The following is a 16872-nucleotide window of genomic DNA, read 5'->3' on the forward strand; positions in this document are numbered from 1 at the left end:
TAAACAGTAATTGGAAGATTATTGAGACAATACAGTAGTAGATAATAGTGAGAATAGGACCCAAATCTAAAGTGTGACCGAATGTCAGTAACCTTAATGGGCCCTATTACTTCAACCTGGGGAAAAAATGGAAGTAAATGGGGTCCATCAACTATTTGGTTACAAACATTCTTCAAATTATCTTCTTTTGTGTTCAACAGATAAGAAAGAAACTCTTACAGGTTTGGAACAACTTGAGGGTGCAAATGACGACAGAATTTTCATTAATGGGTAAACTAGCATTTTAAACATTTTTTTAGTCTTTGAGTAGGAACATTTGAGGGTTTCTCTGTGAATTTAGTGTCTGCCCACCTGCCATATGCTGTGGTTCTTCCTCATGCAGTCAAAGGACACGGTAGTACTTCTGCAAGAACACCTTACAGAGACAGATTCCTGTGAAATACATGATCATCTATAAAGGTTTACAGGTGTTCATGCTTCTTACAACATTCCCCTGGAGAGCTGGATGACAGTGGAACAACACTGCTGGCAGTTGGTCTGCTCAAGTGTACGCTTCACTGAAAACAATTACTTTAAGATAACACATTTTTCTACCACTTTCTGATTTATGTATACCCCCAGCTAATAGCTGCCCAAGGGTGTTGCATATGGGATCTGAGAGAATTGACTTGCCGTCACATGTTTTCCTACCTAGTACATGGCACCAAATTAGACATTTTTTACCCTTCAGGGTAAAACAAATCAAGTTAATAATACATATTTTGAGATGTGTTACAGTTGGAAGCTGTCAGTAGTGGATCATTTTGTCTGTGGTAAAATTCTTGTCCAGCTGAAAATTGTCTATATTATTTATTTTAATTCATTTTACTATCATTTGAAGAGGGATAGTATGCATAGGCATCATTTTGGGACAATTTATGAGAAATGTTTCGTCCAGGTCTCAAGAATCAGTTTTGATTTCGCTTTTTATTCAGGATCATTATTCCGAGCCACAAAGCGCCCGCGCCCTCAGATTACTTGAACGTGGCTGTGGTAAAATCTATATAAAAACTGTTCGTTTTCTCACACAAACCGCTCGTTCTAGTCTTAGGCCATCAATGAAAACTTACATTTATGAGTCATTGAATCATGTTTAATTTGGACTTCTCTGTGCATGCTCTTTGAGGTGGACCCCATAGACCTCCATTATATGACTGACAGACACCAACGGTTTGACCTAAAAATATCAAAAATGAAAATACTGCGGAAGCAAAGACACCTACATCTTGGATGCCCTTGAGGTAAGCTAAAACATATCAAAAATTAATTTCAAAGTGAACTATCCCTATAATGCATTATTCTGTATAACCATATTCTACATCCCTAAGCTTAACAATTTACTATTGATAAGCAGTAATTAGGAGTTTATTGAGGCAAAAGTCGTAGTTAATAGTGAGAACTTGACCCTAAGTGTGACCAAATTTTCATTTAAAATCCCCTTGATGGAAATGTTAGGGATCTCATTAGGGGCATGACGCATTTTTAAAAGCATGCTCAGCATCTCTCTAAATACTTTTCTGTCTCTTCCATGAGGACTAGAAGACATTTTTAAAAATAGACTCATTTTGTTTTTTGTATTTTTCTTTAAGTCAGCATTGCTCATTTCACTTGAACTCACAGCCTGTGCTCCTTCCCATGTCCTCTCATTTAGCAGTCCTCATCTGAACTGAGACATCCAGAACATCACGTAGGAGCGCTGCATTAGCCTGAGAACATCTCAATGAAAGCATTATCAGCGGGGCAATGCTTCTGTCTACCACTGGAAGGCAGTTTTGAACAATTATTTCAACCTTTCTCTCTCAGTTGCATATAAAAGCCCAAATCAGGACATCTGCTCCGTTTAGTCATCTTATCATATCCCCTTGGCTGCCCTTATGTAATTCATAAGGGCAGCCAAATGTCAAGTATCCTTTAAAATATGTGGAAATGCTTTAATATCATCTTTCCTGTGGACATCTGAACAGGTTGAACAGGTTGGTGACATCTGGCATGTGTATATATTTGGTTAAATAACGTGTGAAGTGTAGTGTAGTGTGACTCACCTTGACTTTCATGTGCCTGTTCTTCTAAGAATGCATAAACATTTAATTGTTACCATAATGGATACCTTCGATCACAGTGATGCAACAAGTGTGCCCTAACCAGGCGTGATGCAAGTAATTTGTGAATCACAATGAAAGTGAAAATGGAGCCCTGCATGACACAAACATGGGCAATCAGAAAATGTCTGATGTTTAAGCTGCTTTCACGGCATGTTAAAAAAAATTAAAAACCTCATTAGCAACTACCAGGGGCACGAGGCTCGTCTTTTCACGTCTTTTAAAGGGATACTTCAGGATTTATTAAGCTTTGTATCACTAGAAAACCTGCGGTATTTTCGAATTACCATGCTTTCCACCCTCATATACCCCTGAGATGAGAGATTTATGTATTTTTTGTATGGAAAAAAATCGTCCGATGACGCAAAAATCGCCATTTTGCCTCATTGGAGGATTTTTTGGCCAGAGGCTAAAGACTACAGTCAGTAGTAGGGTCTGTCCCGCATGTCCTCAACCCGCCCATAGAGGGAGCATCTCACTCACAGAATGAACACAATGGTGTCAGCCATCTTTTTTTTGGAAGCTAAGCTAGCAGGCTCTTGTTCTGTGGAGAAAGCTGAGTAGAAGATGTTACCATCCTTTTTTGTCCGGCCGTCGATGTCCGGGATTCAGCTTTTGCTTTCTGGAGTCGCCATTCATTGTTTACGTGCATACCTTATGATTCAATCTAACTGAATACATTCTGATTGGTGAATCTGAAAGTAGTGTTTACATGAACGCTAAACGAGTGATCGGTTGATGCGCGTTTTAACATTGCTAAGAAAATTCCCGCTCCTCCGTGAGAGATACGAGACCGGTGCGTCTCACAGGTGTCGCACATTGTAATTACGTCACCGGCCTTGCGTTGTTCTCCCGCGGCCGTCACTCGTCCCGCTCACCACAGTAAACATGATGAATGGCGACTGTAGAGCGCAAAAGCCGAATCCCGGACATTTTGGGCGATCTCGAAACACATTTTCGGGCAGACTCGTCATGGAGACTCACTAGTAGCTTAGACTTGTTGTTTAACTACTGCGCTCTGTTACCGGTAGGTGTGGCTTCCTAGGGCAGCGAAGCAAGTGCATTCTGGGAGTTGTTGTCTTTCATCCACATGGCTTTTCTCAGTCTAGAAAGCTCCAATTTCAAAAATAATTTCACATTTTTTCTACATAAATGACCCATTTTATATACATATTCATCGGTGGAGTATCCCTTTAAGAGAGTTTTTTTTTTTTAAAAACCAAGCACTATTAAAACATCTACATCTACTATAATACTTTGTAATTAAATATTAAATGTTTAGATCTATCTTACAAAGGATTCAATGTTGTGAAGAAGAAGTTACGTTATATGGATATTTGGAGTGGGATTTTGGACCAATGAGATTTCACTATGGGCGGGGCCATACACCAGGACTGGACAGGGATTGGTTGTGTGGTGTGAAAGTATGGTGGTTGGTGGAAAGGGATCATCTGAGAGGAGAGAGTGGTTGTTTTTATGAACATAGTTAAATCATTAATTGAATTATAACAATAATACAGCAGCCTTCTTTATTAAACGCATAGAAACCAAATGGCCGATACAATGTACTTTTGTTTATCGCTCTGATTTATTAAGTTCAAAGCATTAATAGCAGAACTAATTAACTTATTGTGTCATACCCAGTTAGGAGTCAGTGTGAGGATTTAGGCTAAATCCCAATTCTCTGTCTTACCCCTTCCCCGTAGTTTTGCAAGTTCACTTGAGACTAAGGGCAATACCAATTCTTATTTTGATCTAGAGGTAGGGCATGAATGTAACTCTACACCCTTGCCTCATTGGCGCTTCTAAGAATATGCAAATTAGTCCCGCCTCCACTCACTCACACCAGCTCAGCGATCCACTCATTGACGACCACACGTTGACGTGATTGGTTACAAGGTAGTTTGCGACATCAGAAACGCCAGCAATTTCAAACCGCGTTTTTGAGACGGTCTTTCGTTCATTGCAGTTTTGAAGAGAAAATACTCTGAAAATACTCTGCAATGGTGTTGACTTATGAATTTGAACATAATTTGTCTTAAAGCATATTAAAAACACCACATAGCCATATAAAAAAACATTAAAAGCTTGATTTTAACCACTAGGGGACTTTAAAGTATTCCACGCATGATAAATAATATAGTGTTAAAGATTTTTTTCTAAATGACCAAATTACAAGAAACATCCATCAAGGGAAAAAGTCACAGTTTCAATCACTCTGTTTTATTCAAAACATGTGTCTATATATTTAACGAAAGAGGGTAACACAGCCCTCCTACATAACCCCACAGTTTTATTGGAATATTAATAACAATATAATCTGAATCATTTGCCTCATTTTCTTAATTGTGGGTGTGATTCGTCAAGCACTGGTATAGAAATCTTTGAAAATGAATGAGAAATAAAAAAAGAATCAGCTTTGAATTAAAAAATGACGATTACATTTCCATCTCTCTTTGACGCACGCGCGCGCGCACACACGAACGCTAGAACGCTGCAGATTCTAAACAGGGCTGCTATGTTTACACTTTGGATATAAATGGATATTGGCATCTCACAAGCACCCAGACAGCAACTTCTAGTGCACTTCAACAAACCATTCATGACAGAGGCTCATTTAGTTATATAATGAAAAACATCATTAATTGTCCTCTCACATAATCAGATAAATACCCCTTCAGGTTCACAAAGGGGGTTTTGTCTCGTCTTGTTTTCCGGGGATGAGAAGTATTTCTCTGTGTACTTACGAGTTGCAAATATTGATGGACAGCTTGTTAAAATCTACATAAAATCAAAACTAATTCTTGGTCTTATTGTGAACGATTCACCAGTGCACGTTACTCCAAAGGGGGGGGGGGGGGGGGGAGTGCTTGAATACTATAACGTTTCATAAAAATGTAACTTTCCCACTTCTAAAAAGACTTTCCTGATTGGCTGACAGCATCTGTGCATGCTATTAGTTAATGTTAACTAATAGTCAAATTGGCATTATTGTAGACTACTTTATTAGGTACAATAATGCAGCCTTTCTAAAATCTTGCCAACACAGTAAATGAATCCTGGGTTATGTTAATACAATAAAAGTTATGGCAAACATATTAAATTATAATAGATTTGAAAAGACCGGGATTTGCTGCGATGGTCTCAAGGATGAACTCGACCTTGACATTCCACTGACATTCAGGTCTGGAACGCTCACTTTGCGCGATCCGATCAATTCCTGATGAATAAATCAAGTCCCACTCTACATTTTCATTCTTGAATATCCTAGTAAACTTTTTTAAATTCCGTTTCATGTTGATTTTAACCTTTAACAGCTGGTGTTTTAATTAAATAAAACAGAAGATAAGAGATTGAAACCAGGTGAGTAATCTTAGAGGTTGAAGAACCATAAAACTTCCCCTAAAAAATCTATATACTTTGTCCTCAGGGTAATTAACAAGAGGGGAAAAACAGGTATTTTAAAAGAACGAAACCAAAGAAAAAGCTGGAAAGGAAAACAACCAAGTGACATCCAGGATTAAAAATTAATTGTAACCCTTCCCCCTTGGTTAAGGAAAGAAAGAAAAGAATTGCACCAAAGTCCGTTCAGTTCAACGTGCACACATTTTAGGAACAGACTCCATCGTCCTCTCACAGGAGTACACAAATCATGGAGAAGATTCGTACTTCAACGCGAAACTGATAGTCGTCCTTATAGTTTCCTTCCGTGTTTCCCTTTATGACATGTTGCATAGCATACTTCCACGGGATATGCATTATGTAGTCTCAACAGCGTGCCAAACCTCCACTGAATGACGTGGCGTTAAACCAAACACTTGGACAGGAAGCGGTTGGCTGAATCATCTCTCACTCTCAGTGTCCATTAATGTAATTTTGCATCCAAAAAATTGCCTTTATTTGCAGTATCCCAGAGGTCACTTTGACTGGAGATGTGGACAGAGTCATTCCATCTGTCCTCCAGCACTCATTTACATTAATTTACTGTCCAGATGAAAGGGCGGCCTCAGTCCTGCTTGCAGAGGAGATCAGTGGAGGGGGTTTTAGTGGGCGGGATTGGTCTCGGAGGGGGTGTGGGTTTGGCCCTGCGTGGGCTACTCTCACTGTCGGTGTTTGTATTGGAGGTGGGCGGTGGCGGCGGCAAACGCGGGAGAGATGACGTGGCGGAGGCCAGTGGCGAGATGCGCGAACAAGAGGACGTGGAGCGAAGGCTCTGGATCCGCCGGCACTCCTGGCACACCCGTACGTGTGTGCAGCCGCGGGGCGCCGCTGTGGGGAGCAGAGCCGGTGTGCTGCTCGGGACACTGGCGCTGAGAGGGTCCTCCAGCAGTCGCTGAGGCCCCGGGCCCATTTCCGCGGCACCCCCACCGGGTCCTGGTCCCGCTGCAGCACCGGTTAACGGCCCCGTCCCACTGTAGAGCTTGCCGTTGCTAAGACGCATCTCCCGCACAAGGCGTACGGGCCGGGGAACTCCTAAAGGGAGACGTGCTGGGTGCCGAAGAACACCCTGGGACGAGAGGGGCCGCCGCCGCCGCGAACGAGAGTTCTTTTTACAGGAGATGACGTTCCTGAATTCGGTCATCATTTCCTGACATACTGACACCTTAGTGAGGAGGAAGAGTGAAAAGAGAGTCAGGAAGGAAATGTAAAATGACGGGACAGGAGTAAAATGAAAAAAGAACAATTTTCTCATTTACCTAAAGTGGGAATCACTATTACTACATCTCGTAGTGAGAGTCATGCCTGGTTCACAATTTTTTCGTCTGTTACGATAGTCGCTGTGTCAGATTACGCGATTTTGACTCCTAAAATCTTGTCGTGTCGTTGACAAGAGACGTCAGACTACACGTTGCTTCCTGACCAGTCATCGCATGCCGTTTTTAATGGCGAGCGTGATGTCATCGAGAAGGCGAAACTAGGAAACGAACGTAAACAAACAATGGATGACGCGGTGAGTGTTGTATTGGCTGTCCTGTGTTCAGAAAAAAGTACAAAATGAGAGAAAACCCGATAATGGACACGTTCCTGAATTGCTCGAAGAGGACAGTGTGGGCGGTCAATCCTCCGAAGAGAACTTGAGGTAAAATATTGTTTTCTTATATATTTTTACTTTTAGTTTTAACGTTAGCACCATCTTCTCTCTTTCGTTTCGCCATTTTTGAAAGTTGTGTACGGAAAAGCTTCTGTGCTCCTATTGGTCAACCTCATACAGTACATGTGACGGAACCGTTGTGGACGGCCGTTAAAAAAATTAAACATGCTAGTCTTTTTGTCATGATGTCATGAAGCATCGCAGACGCGTTGTAGGTTGTCGCCCACTATGACACACTAAACGAGATGATACGATCGAATCTTTGTCGTTTACAAATCCCCACGACACCCTACGTCAAATGGATCGTGCCAAAATCGGGCTAACCAGGAATTAGGGCAGTCGTTCTCAACCTCAAACCAATCCTCCCATTGTCCACAACATTATTCGAAAGCCCCATTTTTTTCTAATGCCGTTTTTTTTTTTTTTTTTTTTTTAATCATTTTAAGTCATTTGAGGCGCGTTTGGAAATTTCCTGAGGCATCATAGTAGGCCCCTGGTTAAGAACCACCGAGTTAGGGGGTTCTCCAACAGGTGGACTAATAAATAAAATGTAAAAAAAAAAAAAAATCCCACAAATTTAAATATATGCATTTGGAAGATGATTTTATTGAAAGCGACGAAAATGCATTTTAGATATGATGTCAGTAAATGTGCTAATAGGGAAACATAACCTATGACCTTGGCGTTACTAGTGACATGCTTTGCCACTTGACCTGCGACAGAAATATCCTGCATTGAATGATGTATGCAAAGTAAAGTTTTCAGAGCAAGAACAACCATGTCTTTACTTTCCCATTAGTCTAAAATGAAATGAATATAATATGTTTTCAAATATTGTGAAACTCAAAGGCTGTGATTCACTATTATGCTGGGCAAGCATTTTCTTCTAAAAATTTGAATTAAATGAACATGCTAAAATGGTCTACAGTAGCATTCATTCATACTCAAGCAACCTGTCCCTATATTTATATACATGAATCTGGCATATGCTTTTATCCAAGGTATATACTTTTTAAAGATGCATATTCTGGGAATCGAACCAATGACCTTGTTCTGCTAGCACTACGCTCACCCTTTGAGCAACGCTAAATAGAAAGCTATAAAACAGTAACATTGCGAACACAGACGGCGTGACTGGTTGGCGTTGTGACCTACTCGTGCATGTCTGTGGTTTCGGGCAGGGCAGTACCCAGTACGGGAGTGGGGGCGTACCTCATCTGTCTCGGCTGACCGGCGCGTGGACCACACAAACTCCATAATGGCTACAAAAACAGCTATTATGAGCCCACAAATCAGCACCACGAATATCCCGCCGATATTCTCCATACCTAGACCTGGAGGAAAAACATGGCAATGTGAGCAACACACAGAATTGTCCTTTACAAACACACTGTTTATCTGATTAGGATCCTATTAATCTACATTTCTGAGATGTAGGTGGGTGTGGGCGGCATTCCTAAGAGTTATCAGCGGAGTTATCAAGACTGAACGAATTTGTTTTAATGAATTGGTAAAAAAACAAAACAATGCAGTGGTCCTTTTGCATTACTCAAGTTTCATTTGAGCAACGGAAGTAACATCTGTATTCTGATGTTTTGAGATTTATGTTTTTTTATGATATTAGGAAGAATATACTGCATTATGACACCTAGAGAAAAAAAATATATGAGCCTAAAATGAGCCAGGAGCCATTGGGAGTATAAGAAGAGGAGAAATATCTTCTTAATTATATAATATTAGAAATAAAAGTCATTGTTTAATTTTTGAATAATCAATGTTTGTTCTGTGTAGGGTGACCATTACAAGTTTAATCTTGAAGCAAAAACAGTTTAGAATAAACAGGAACAGACCAGAAAGTACCAGATTCATATTATTTTGAACTCATATTATTTGACATTTTCTTGTAGATCTGTAAATAACCTTGAGAGACTGTAAATGTCACTATCTGGTAAAAATACAAGCTTTGCGAATGCAAACCACTCTAGAGGAATTACACTCATAGGCACACACGTGTACATGCCTTTCGCAACTAATAGCTACCATATTCCCTCCATTCCCCCAGGGCCAGTGTGAGTCTACAACACACACAATGCAAATATCACCAGACCACATAAATAAACAGTCACAGACTTGGCAGAACTGTGAAGCATCTGTCATTTGAAACCGATGGATGAAGTACATCCTATATCCAATATTACAACAATATAGAGAACGACATGTTTGGGTGATTTGAGCAAAAGTATATATAATTTTCATTGAACACAAACAGGTGTTTGTTGAAGAGCAATATATATACTTGGGAAGGCAAAGTACCTTTTTCACCCTCATTTGAACAATACATTTCCATAATTTATATCAATATTTATAAAACTCCCTTTTTACACTTATTTGAGACCACACTCACCAACTTAGAAAAAAAAAATGAACTTTATATATATATATATATATATAGAAATTTGTCTATCTATCCAGCCCTGATCCAAAAACACATCTATTGGTATTCTTAGACATAATATATGATATAATTAAATCTCTTTTCGTAGGTTAAAAGGATAAAACATTTTGTGAGAATAGCTCAATAAATTCATACGTACTTGAGATTATAAACATCCAAGGTTGTACCAGACCCTATTAAAGTCGGCATCAAGACGTAAAGCAACAGAACAGTACATTACGGTGAAGTGCTAATGAGTATAATAACAGTGCTCACCTTTGGCTCGATGGTCTTCTTCTTTAAGACACTTTCCCCCATCCCACCAACGACGCTTTAGGATTTCTAATCTGTTGTTTTCTTGGAGCTGCAGCACACCTAACGTGATCTCATCTCTGAATGGTGAACCTGCAAGAGAGAGAGTGAAATTAGCTAGTTTAGCTAGTTACTCTCAGAGATACCAGCTGACAACCATCTACTGTAAAACCTTGGCAATGCTGGGAAACTTTCTAACGCATTCTCATCCCAAGGGATCATATACTGATGCTTTTGCCAATGCGTATACATCCAACGCACATGGCACCCTTTAGCTTCAATATAACACGGTTCGGTTATGGTAGGTTTAGGTCTGGGGTAGGGTTAGGGTTAGACCACTAGGAGGCGCCTTCTGGGTCATATATATCTCGTCTCATATTGACGCTAAAGGGTGCCATGTGTGTTGGGTGTCTACGTACTGGCAAAAGCGTCAGTATATGACGCCTTGGGATGAGAACGGGCTGAGAAGTGAACACAGGCTAAGGCTAGCAATGCAACAAGCATGTTAAAGGAATACTCCACTTTTTTTGGAAATAGGCTCATTTTACCACTCCCCCAGAGTTAAACAGTTGAGTTTTACCGTTTTTGAATCCTTTCAGACGATTTTCTGATATTTAGAAAAATATCAGTAACCAGAGAGTTTCTGGTCTCATTGACTTCCATAGTTGGAAAGAAAATATACTATGGAAGTCAATGAGACCAGAAACTGTCTGGTTACTGATATTCTTGTAAATATGAGAAAAATCGACTGAATGGATTCGAAAACGGTAAAACTCAACTATTTAACTCTGGGGGAGTTGTAAAATGAGCCTATTTCCAAAAAAAGTGGAGTATCCCTTTAAGACCAGCAATGCTACACAGTAAACAATTGTTGGCCTTTTATACAGTTCTACTGACAGGGACAGTGATAGGAAATGACCCAAACTGGTGTTGGCCTCATTAGCACTAAGGTTCAACGTGCCAAAACACATAAGCTAACTGCTAAGACATCACTCTGAATATCTTAAGTCAACTGATGTTGTGCAAATGAGTTACATTAGCTAGTGTGTCAGAATGAAAATTAATGTTATGATAGGTTAATTCCAAATTATTTGACTTGTTAGAATAACGTCATCCTTCATTAGACATTACTGTATCACAGCTAATCATGTCCCGCTAATAACAATGTGACGTGAAAGGATGTGTTCATCAAATTAATAGATGTTAATGTAAATGAGACACTGCAGATCTGCACTGGAATAGATCAGCTCAGCTGCCACCGGATGCCATTTTATTATTCATTCAAAGGCTGTGAAAGCCAAGTATCATGCAGGAGCATGTTTTTGCACCACAATATGCAAACCATATTTTTCTAAATATATTAGAAAAATATATTTCTACAAATTAATAGTTAATGATACAAATTACGTTGCTCCTTGCACGTTTCACAATATTTTTCAAACTAAGTGAAACGTCAAGTGAGTGGGGCTAAAAGTGCATTGTTTTATCAGAAACAGATAAAAGTGAATCTAGCAATGTTTTATTACGTGGTTTGTTACACGTATTGCAGCAGGAAATTAAACAGAATATGAGTGGCGCTTATTGCTTATCGCATTTTAAAATGAATGTACCAACCCTTCCCTAAACCTTAAATTAATTGTATGTATAAGTACGTTTTTGGAGTTTTACAAGATTGTAGGTAGAGGCAGGTTTTTCCAAGTATCTAACATTATTGTTTTATATCTTATAAAATAGTTTCAAAATGGCCTTCCTATATTTATTATCAAGAGAATAATTCTGGTATTTCAAACAGCAGAGGTTTGAAAGCTCACCAACCACATATTGCATTGCTTGGATTTTAATGACATTCTTGTTATCTCAGGTTATGAAAAATTGTTTTTCATCTTCTGACACTGAAATATTCAGAGAAGTTTAAATATTTGTGGTTTCATTATCAAAACGACCTGATTGAACATCACTTTTGAACCTGAATATTTACCACAAACATATAAATACATTAAAGGGATAGTTCACTTTGAAATTAATTTTTGGTATGTTTTAGCTTACCTCAAGGGCATCCAATATGTAGGTGTCTTTGTTTCTGCAGTAGTTTCAATTTTGATATTTTTAGGTCAAACCGTTCTTGTCTATCAGTCATATAACTGTTTTCATAAATACATGCATCCATGTAAATATTTATTATATATATAAATGTTATATATGAATAATACATTTTCTTAAAATATATACATGGATGTGTGTGTATTTATATATATACAAAATTATTATACACAGCACACACAAAAATATTAAGTAAACATAAACTCTTATTTTGGATGCGATTAATCGCAATTAATCTTTTGCACAGCCCTATTATTTATATTTTTCAACTTTATTTAATATGAACTAATATGAATTAAAGGTGCAGGTTTTCTGAGAAACGCTGTTGAAAGTGGATCGGACCGAGCACCAAAACACACTTGTAGCCAATCAGCAGTAAGGGGCGTGTCCTCTCATGATAGGGGAAGGGGTCCGTGTTGCCTAGCATGTTCTTAAATTTGGGGGCGGGGCTATAAAGATAGAGGGATGTGATTCTTTTTGGTAGGGGTGTGTTTGTTTGGGTGATTTCAAATATCAATAGTGTTTCTAAGAAATCGCTTACTGCACCTTTAATATATATATTCGAAAATAATTGTATGCTAGATCAATAAATGCCTATTGATGTTACAGAAGAAAAAAAAGTAATTAACTACTAGTTGCTCAAAACAATGGTCCTTCCATGTTTTACAGTCTAAGGGCCGGGACTCACCAAGCCGATGGGTGGCTGTCGACCAATGTAGGCCAGTCTGTGAGCAAATTTTTGCATTGTGTACAGTTATATACAAATTAGGCACTTATAATAACGCATTCTCATCCTAGGGCGACATATAGGTAATGCTTTTGACATTGCGTCTAATTCCGACGCACATGGCACCCTTTAGCGTCACTATAACACACTTCGGTAATGGGTAGGTTTAGGTCTGGGGTAGTTTTAGGGTTAGACCACTAGGAGGCGCCTTCTGGCCCATGTATAGCTGCGTCTCATATTGAATGCTAATATTACGTCTCATATTACGCTAAAGGGTGGCATGTGCGTCGGCTTCTTTGTCTTTTTTGGAGCATTCCAAAACGCGAATAACAACATGGCCGTATGTAGCTTAATCAATATAACTGTGAAGATAAACTCATCAGCATGATTCATTTTCAAAATGCTTTGTTTATTCAAATTGCTAGTTCACATTCCCTTTTTTGAATGACAAATATAGGTTATTGTCATCTGCTGTTGTGGACAGTTATCATGGAAGACTCATGCATGCGCAGAACATACATGCTTAGCCATAGGCTGTAGTTTTTGTGGTGTTCAAATGCAACTTTTTTGTCCAGACAAAGTCGACGTGAGCCTACTAGTTCCACTAGTTCTCTGATGTTGGTGTGTACCGACCTAAACCCAGTCTAAGGACGCTGTGATGACATCATCTGCACTCCAGGTAGCTATGGAAGCAGATGGAGGGTGTCCATGGTGACCAACCTCTTCATGAATGAGTGGATGAGAGGATTTTATCACTTGGCACCAGAATTTTGGAAGGCGACCTGAAGAGATGTGTTGGAACTGGGAGGAGGGAATGAATGTTTGAAGACATTCTATGACCTGGAGATAGACTTTGAAGACGGATGCTGCTCCTGCAGGTTCTCATTTGAAATCTAGTTACGGGTTCATGCGATTATGAGTGATACTTTGGAGGACAGTTTAGCCTAGTGGTCATAAGGTTGTTGGACTGATCTTCCTGGAGGACAGAAGATCAAAAACGGCAAGCAGCACTGGTAATTTCCTCACCGCATCCAAGTTACCCACTTGTTTGTGAGTATTCATAAGCATCCCTCCTTCATATGTCCTCTCTCTTATTTTCGTAATCTTATCTGCTAAAACAAGACTATACTCATAATTTCTTCAATTTTTGGAGCCAACATATCTTTTACTGGGACCAAACACGAAAGGCTTTAATTCTACTTCATGCATAATGGGAGTCTACAGCACACAGATTGGGCCGCTTTCAGTTGGGGCGATTCCTCTGTCCCAAAAATTAGACAAAAAAATAATAAAAATTACAAAAATAAAACCACCAAATATTACAAAATGTGACATTAAAAATTTGTATAAATCACTTGTTTTTCTAAAGTCCAATGTCCCTGTCCAATGGCGACACCCACAGGTAAAGTTACAGCACGTCTCTCTTGCCTGCCTCCTGAGTCCATTGAGTTTTAACAGGATATGATGGGGCCATGTGATAAGAGAGCAGCTGAACATCAGTATACAAATAAAATGTATTATTTAAATTGTTAAGCCTTCAGTAATTATTTTGAATTAGATTTAAAAATGCTTATAACTAAATTGATGAGCTTTATACATAATATATACTCGACTTTAATGCATGGAACAATAATTACAAAGTTAATGTAAAACATTCAATAGAATTGTTTTTTTTTCCTATTTTCTATTCTATTATTCTCTTTATTTATGTAATGTTTATTTAACCAGAAATATGTGATAACATTAAGTGTAACTGGCACATGGATTTATATATATATATATATATATATATATATATATATATATATATCCAAAATAAAAGTCTGTGTTTACATAATATATATGTAGATATAAAAAATACACACACATGCATGTACTGTATATTTAAGAAAAAAATATTATTCATATATAAAATATTTATATATAATATGAATTATATATAAATCTATATACAGTATAATATAGTATTATACATGAAATATTTCTTAAATATATACAAGCATGTGTGTGCATTTATATAATATATATAAAATAATTATACACAGTGCACCCACATATATTATGTAAACACAAACTTTTATTTTGGATGCGATTAATCACGATTAATCGTTTGACAGCCCTAGTGTATGTATATATACTCGACTCGATAATATATACTCGATATATAATAAAAATGGAGAGGACTTTGCCTCCACAATTCAGAACACACTGTGCGCCACTGATTTTGAGATAGAATGATTTGGACAGTGTTGTTGTTAACTTAAACTATTCAAAAAACGTATTATTGAAATGAAATAAAGCTGAAACGGAAAATAAAATATAAATATTAGAATATAAATATACTGAATAAATAAAAATAAATTAAAGCTAAATGAAATATATATAAAAGACAAAAGCTCATAACAAAATTACTAACTGAATTTAAAGTAAAATTGCTAAAATATAAAGAATACAAAAAAATAACAGGACATGTCATTCCCATGTATTTTATTGCTTCCAGTGTTTTCAATTCCTGTCCCATTAGATTTACAAAATTGTTAATCCTCCTTGAGGTTTCACAAAATCCTCCCCAAATTTCATCAGAAATCTCACAGACCATGTCAGTAAATAGCTATTAAAAGGTTTCTGATACACTACACTGCTCAAAGCAACACATCAAAGACACTAAACAGGAAGTAAGGTCATATCTTTGCAATTCTTTGAGATATTGACATGAAACTTGTCATGTATTGTTGCCAAGAGCATTTGGTGACTGTTCAAACCAAGCCAAGACTTCATAAAAGAGAACCTTTTAGATTTTTTTATTTTTGCTCTTTTTCCTCCTCATAAATATAACCGACACTAAACACACTATAATGAAATAGCTAGAAAAGATGCCACACATGAGGTGAGGCTGTTATTAGGCAAAACTTTAGAAATGTATAAATAGTGGAAAATCTATACTATACTATTCAAAGTTTTTATTTTCATAATCTACCAATGATAGATTTTATTAGAGTCCACAGCATTCACATTTTAAGCTCCAGTCTCCGTTCTAAAACGTACGGATCAAAATTCCAGGACAAAAAGCAATACAGTTGCTAAATATTTGCAGCCTTTTGATGAATTGTCGAACAACACTGGAGCTGAACTAAAGACATTTTGCATTTCAGCCATCTGCTGACCACCAACTTCAAAAGAATGTTGAAAAGTATACCAGAACTATTAGCTTGCTTCGAAGTCTTTGGGAATTGGAGTAGTAGGCCTACTGTGCGAAATCACCACATGACGCCAATAACACTTTTACGGCCTATTTCACTTTCACAGCTGGATGTAAGCTTCTTAAATTTTGACTTGACAAGCCCCTTTGCACTCAAGTCCAGAAAACCCTTCTACATTATTTCAGTGAATACAGTGGCTCAGTGGTGGCCATTATCTCACCCAGCCCAATCCTTTAAGACCCCATGTTTTCTCTTTTCCTGCCTTTATCATTGTAAAACCCAATAGTGAGTATTAAAGCCCTCAAAGCAAAACACATATTCCATAAATTGTTTCGTTTCCCTCCCTCATATCTCTGTCTGTCAATGAATAATTGCTGGAAATGCCAAATGTCAAAGACAAAGTCAGAAATGCTATTTATCAAGCTTTACGGAAAGTGCCAAGCCATCTATCCAGGAGAAACATTAGATAGAAATGTGCAATATCAGAGCGTGAAGAGATGCTATCATTGTGACATCTTGTCTGTCTGATGTTCTTTCAGAACTAAAATGGTTTTTATTTTACTTTTGGATTTGTTTGGTTTTTTTTTCCAGAGGGATAATGGATAGAACAAAAAAAATAAATGTTTTGATACTTTTGCCACTTTACGCCGTTCACTCGAGCAACATGTCAGTTTGGGTGCTAAAAGTCACATCTTACAGAACTAAAACAGAAATTTTACATAATAAATAAACAAATAAATGCTAATGTATATTATTTGTATATTTACTAGGCATATTTATTGCCAAAGAAATAAATAAATTGGTAAAAAAATTCTTTTTAATATGTGGCTCCAAAATCGCAAGCAAAGCATCAAACTGTTCCACTGACA

At 37.8% G+C, this 16872-nt stretch overlaps 1 protein-coding gene across 7 annotated transcripts in view; it reads right to left on the reverse strand.

Moving 5' to 3' along the window:
* Positions 1-4326: 4326 nt before the first annotated feature.
* The window catches only part of LOC120485639 (glutamate receptor ionotropic, kainate 5), a 119139-nt gene continuing 106593 nt past the window's right edge, over positions 4327-16872 (reverse strand). For 6 of the 7 annotated variants that reach the window (XM_089122521.1, XM_039681461.2, XM_039681463.2 and 3 more), the window contains 3 exons: positions 9941-10069; positions 8386-8564; positions 4327-6741 (listed from right to left, as the gene is read on the reverse strand). In XM_089122521.1, the coding sequence (XP_088978647.1) occupies positions 6145-6741; positions 8386-8564; positions 9941-10069 (905 nt within the window). In that variant the 3' untranslated portion in view covers positions 4327-6144. The remainder of the gene's footprint in view (positions 6742-8385; positions 8565-9940; positions 10070-16872) is intronic. The other variant, XM_089122522.1, reaches the window with a different exon arrangement.

This window comes from Pimephales promelas, chromosome 18 (assembly GCF_988280905.1).
Source record: "Pimephales promelas chromosome 18, fPimPro1.hap1.1, whole genome shotgun sequence".
Classification (NCBI taxonomy): Eukaryota; Metazoa; Chordata; class Actinopteri; order Cypriniformes; family Leuciscidae; genus Pimephales; species Pimephales promelas.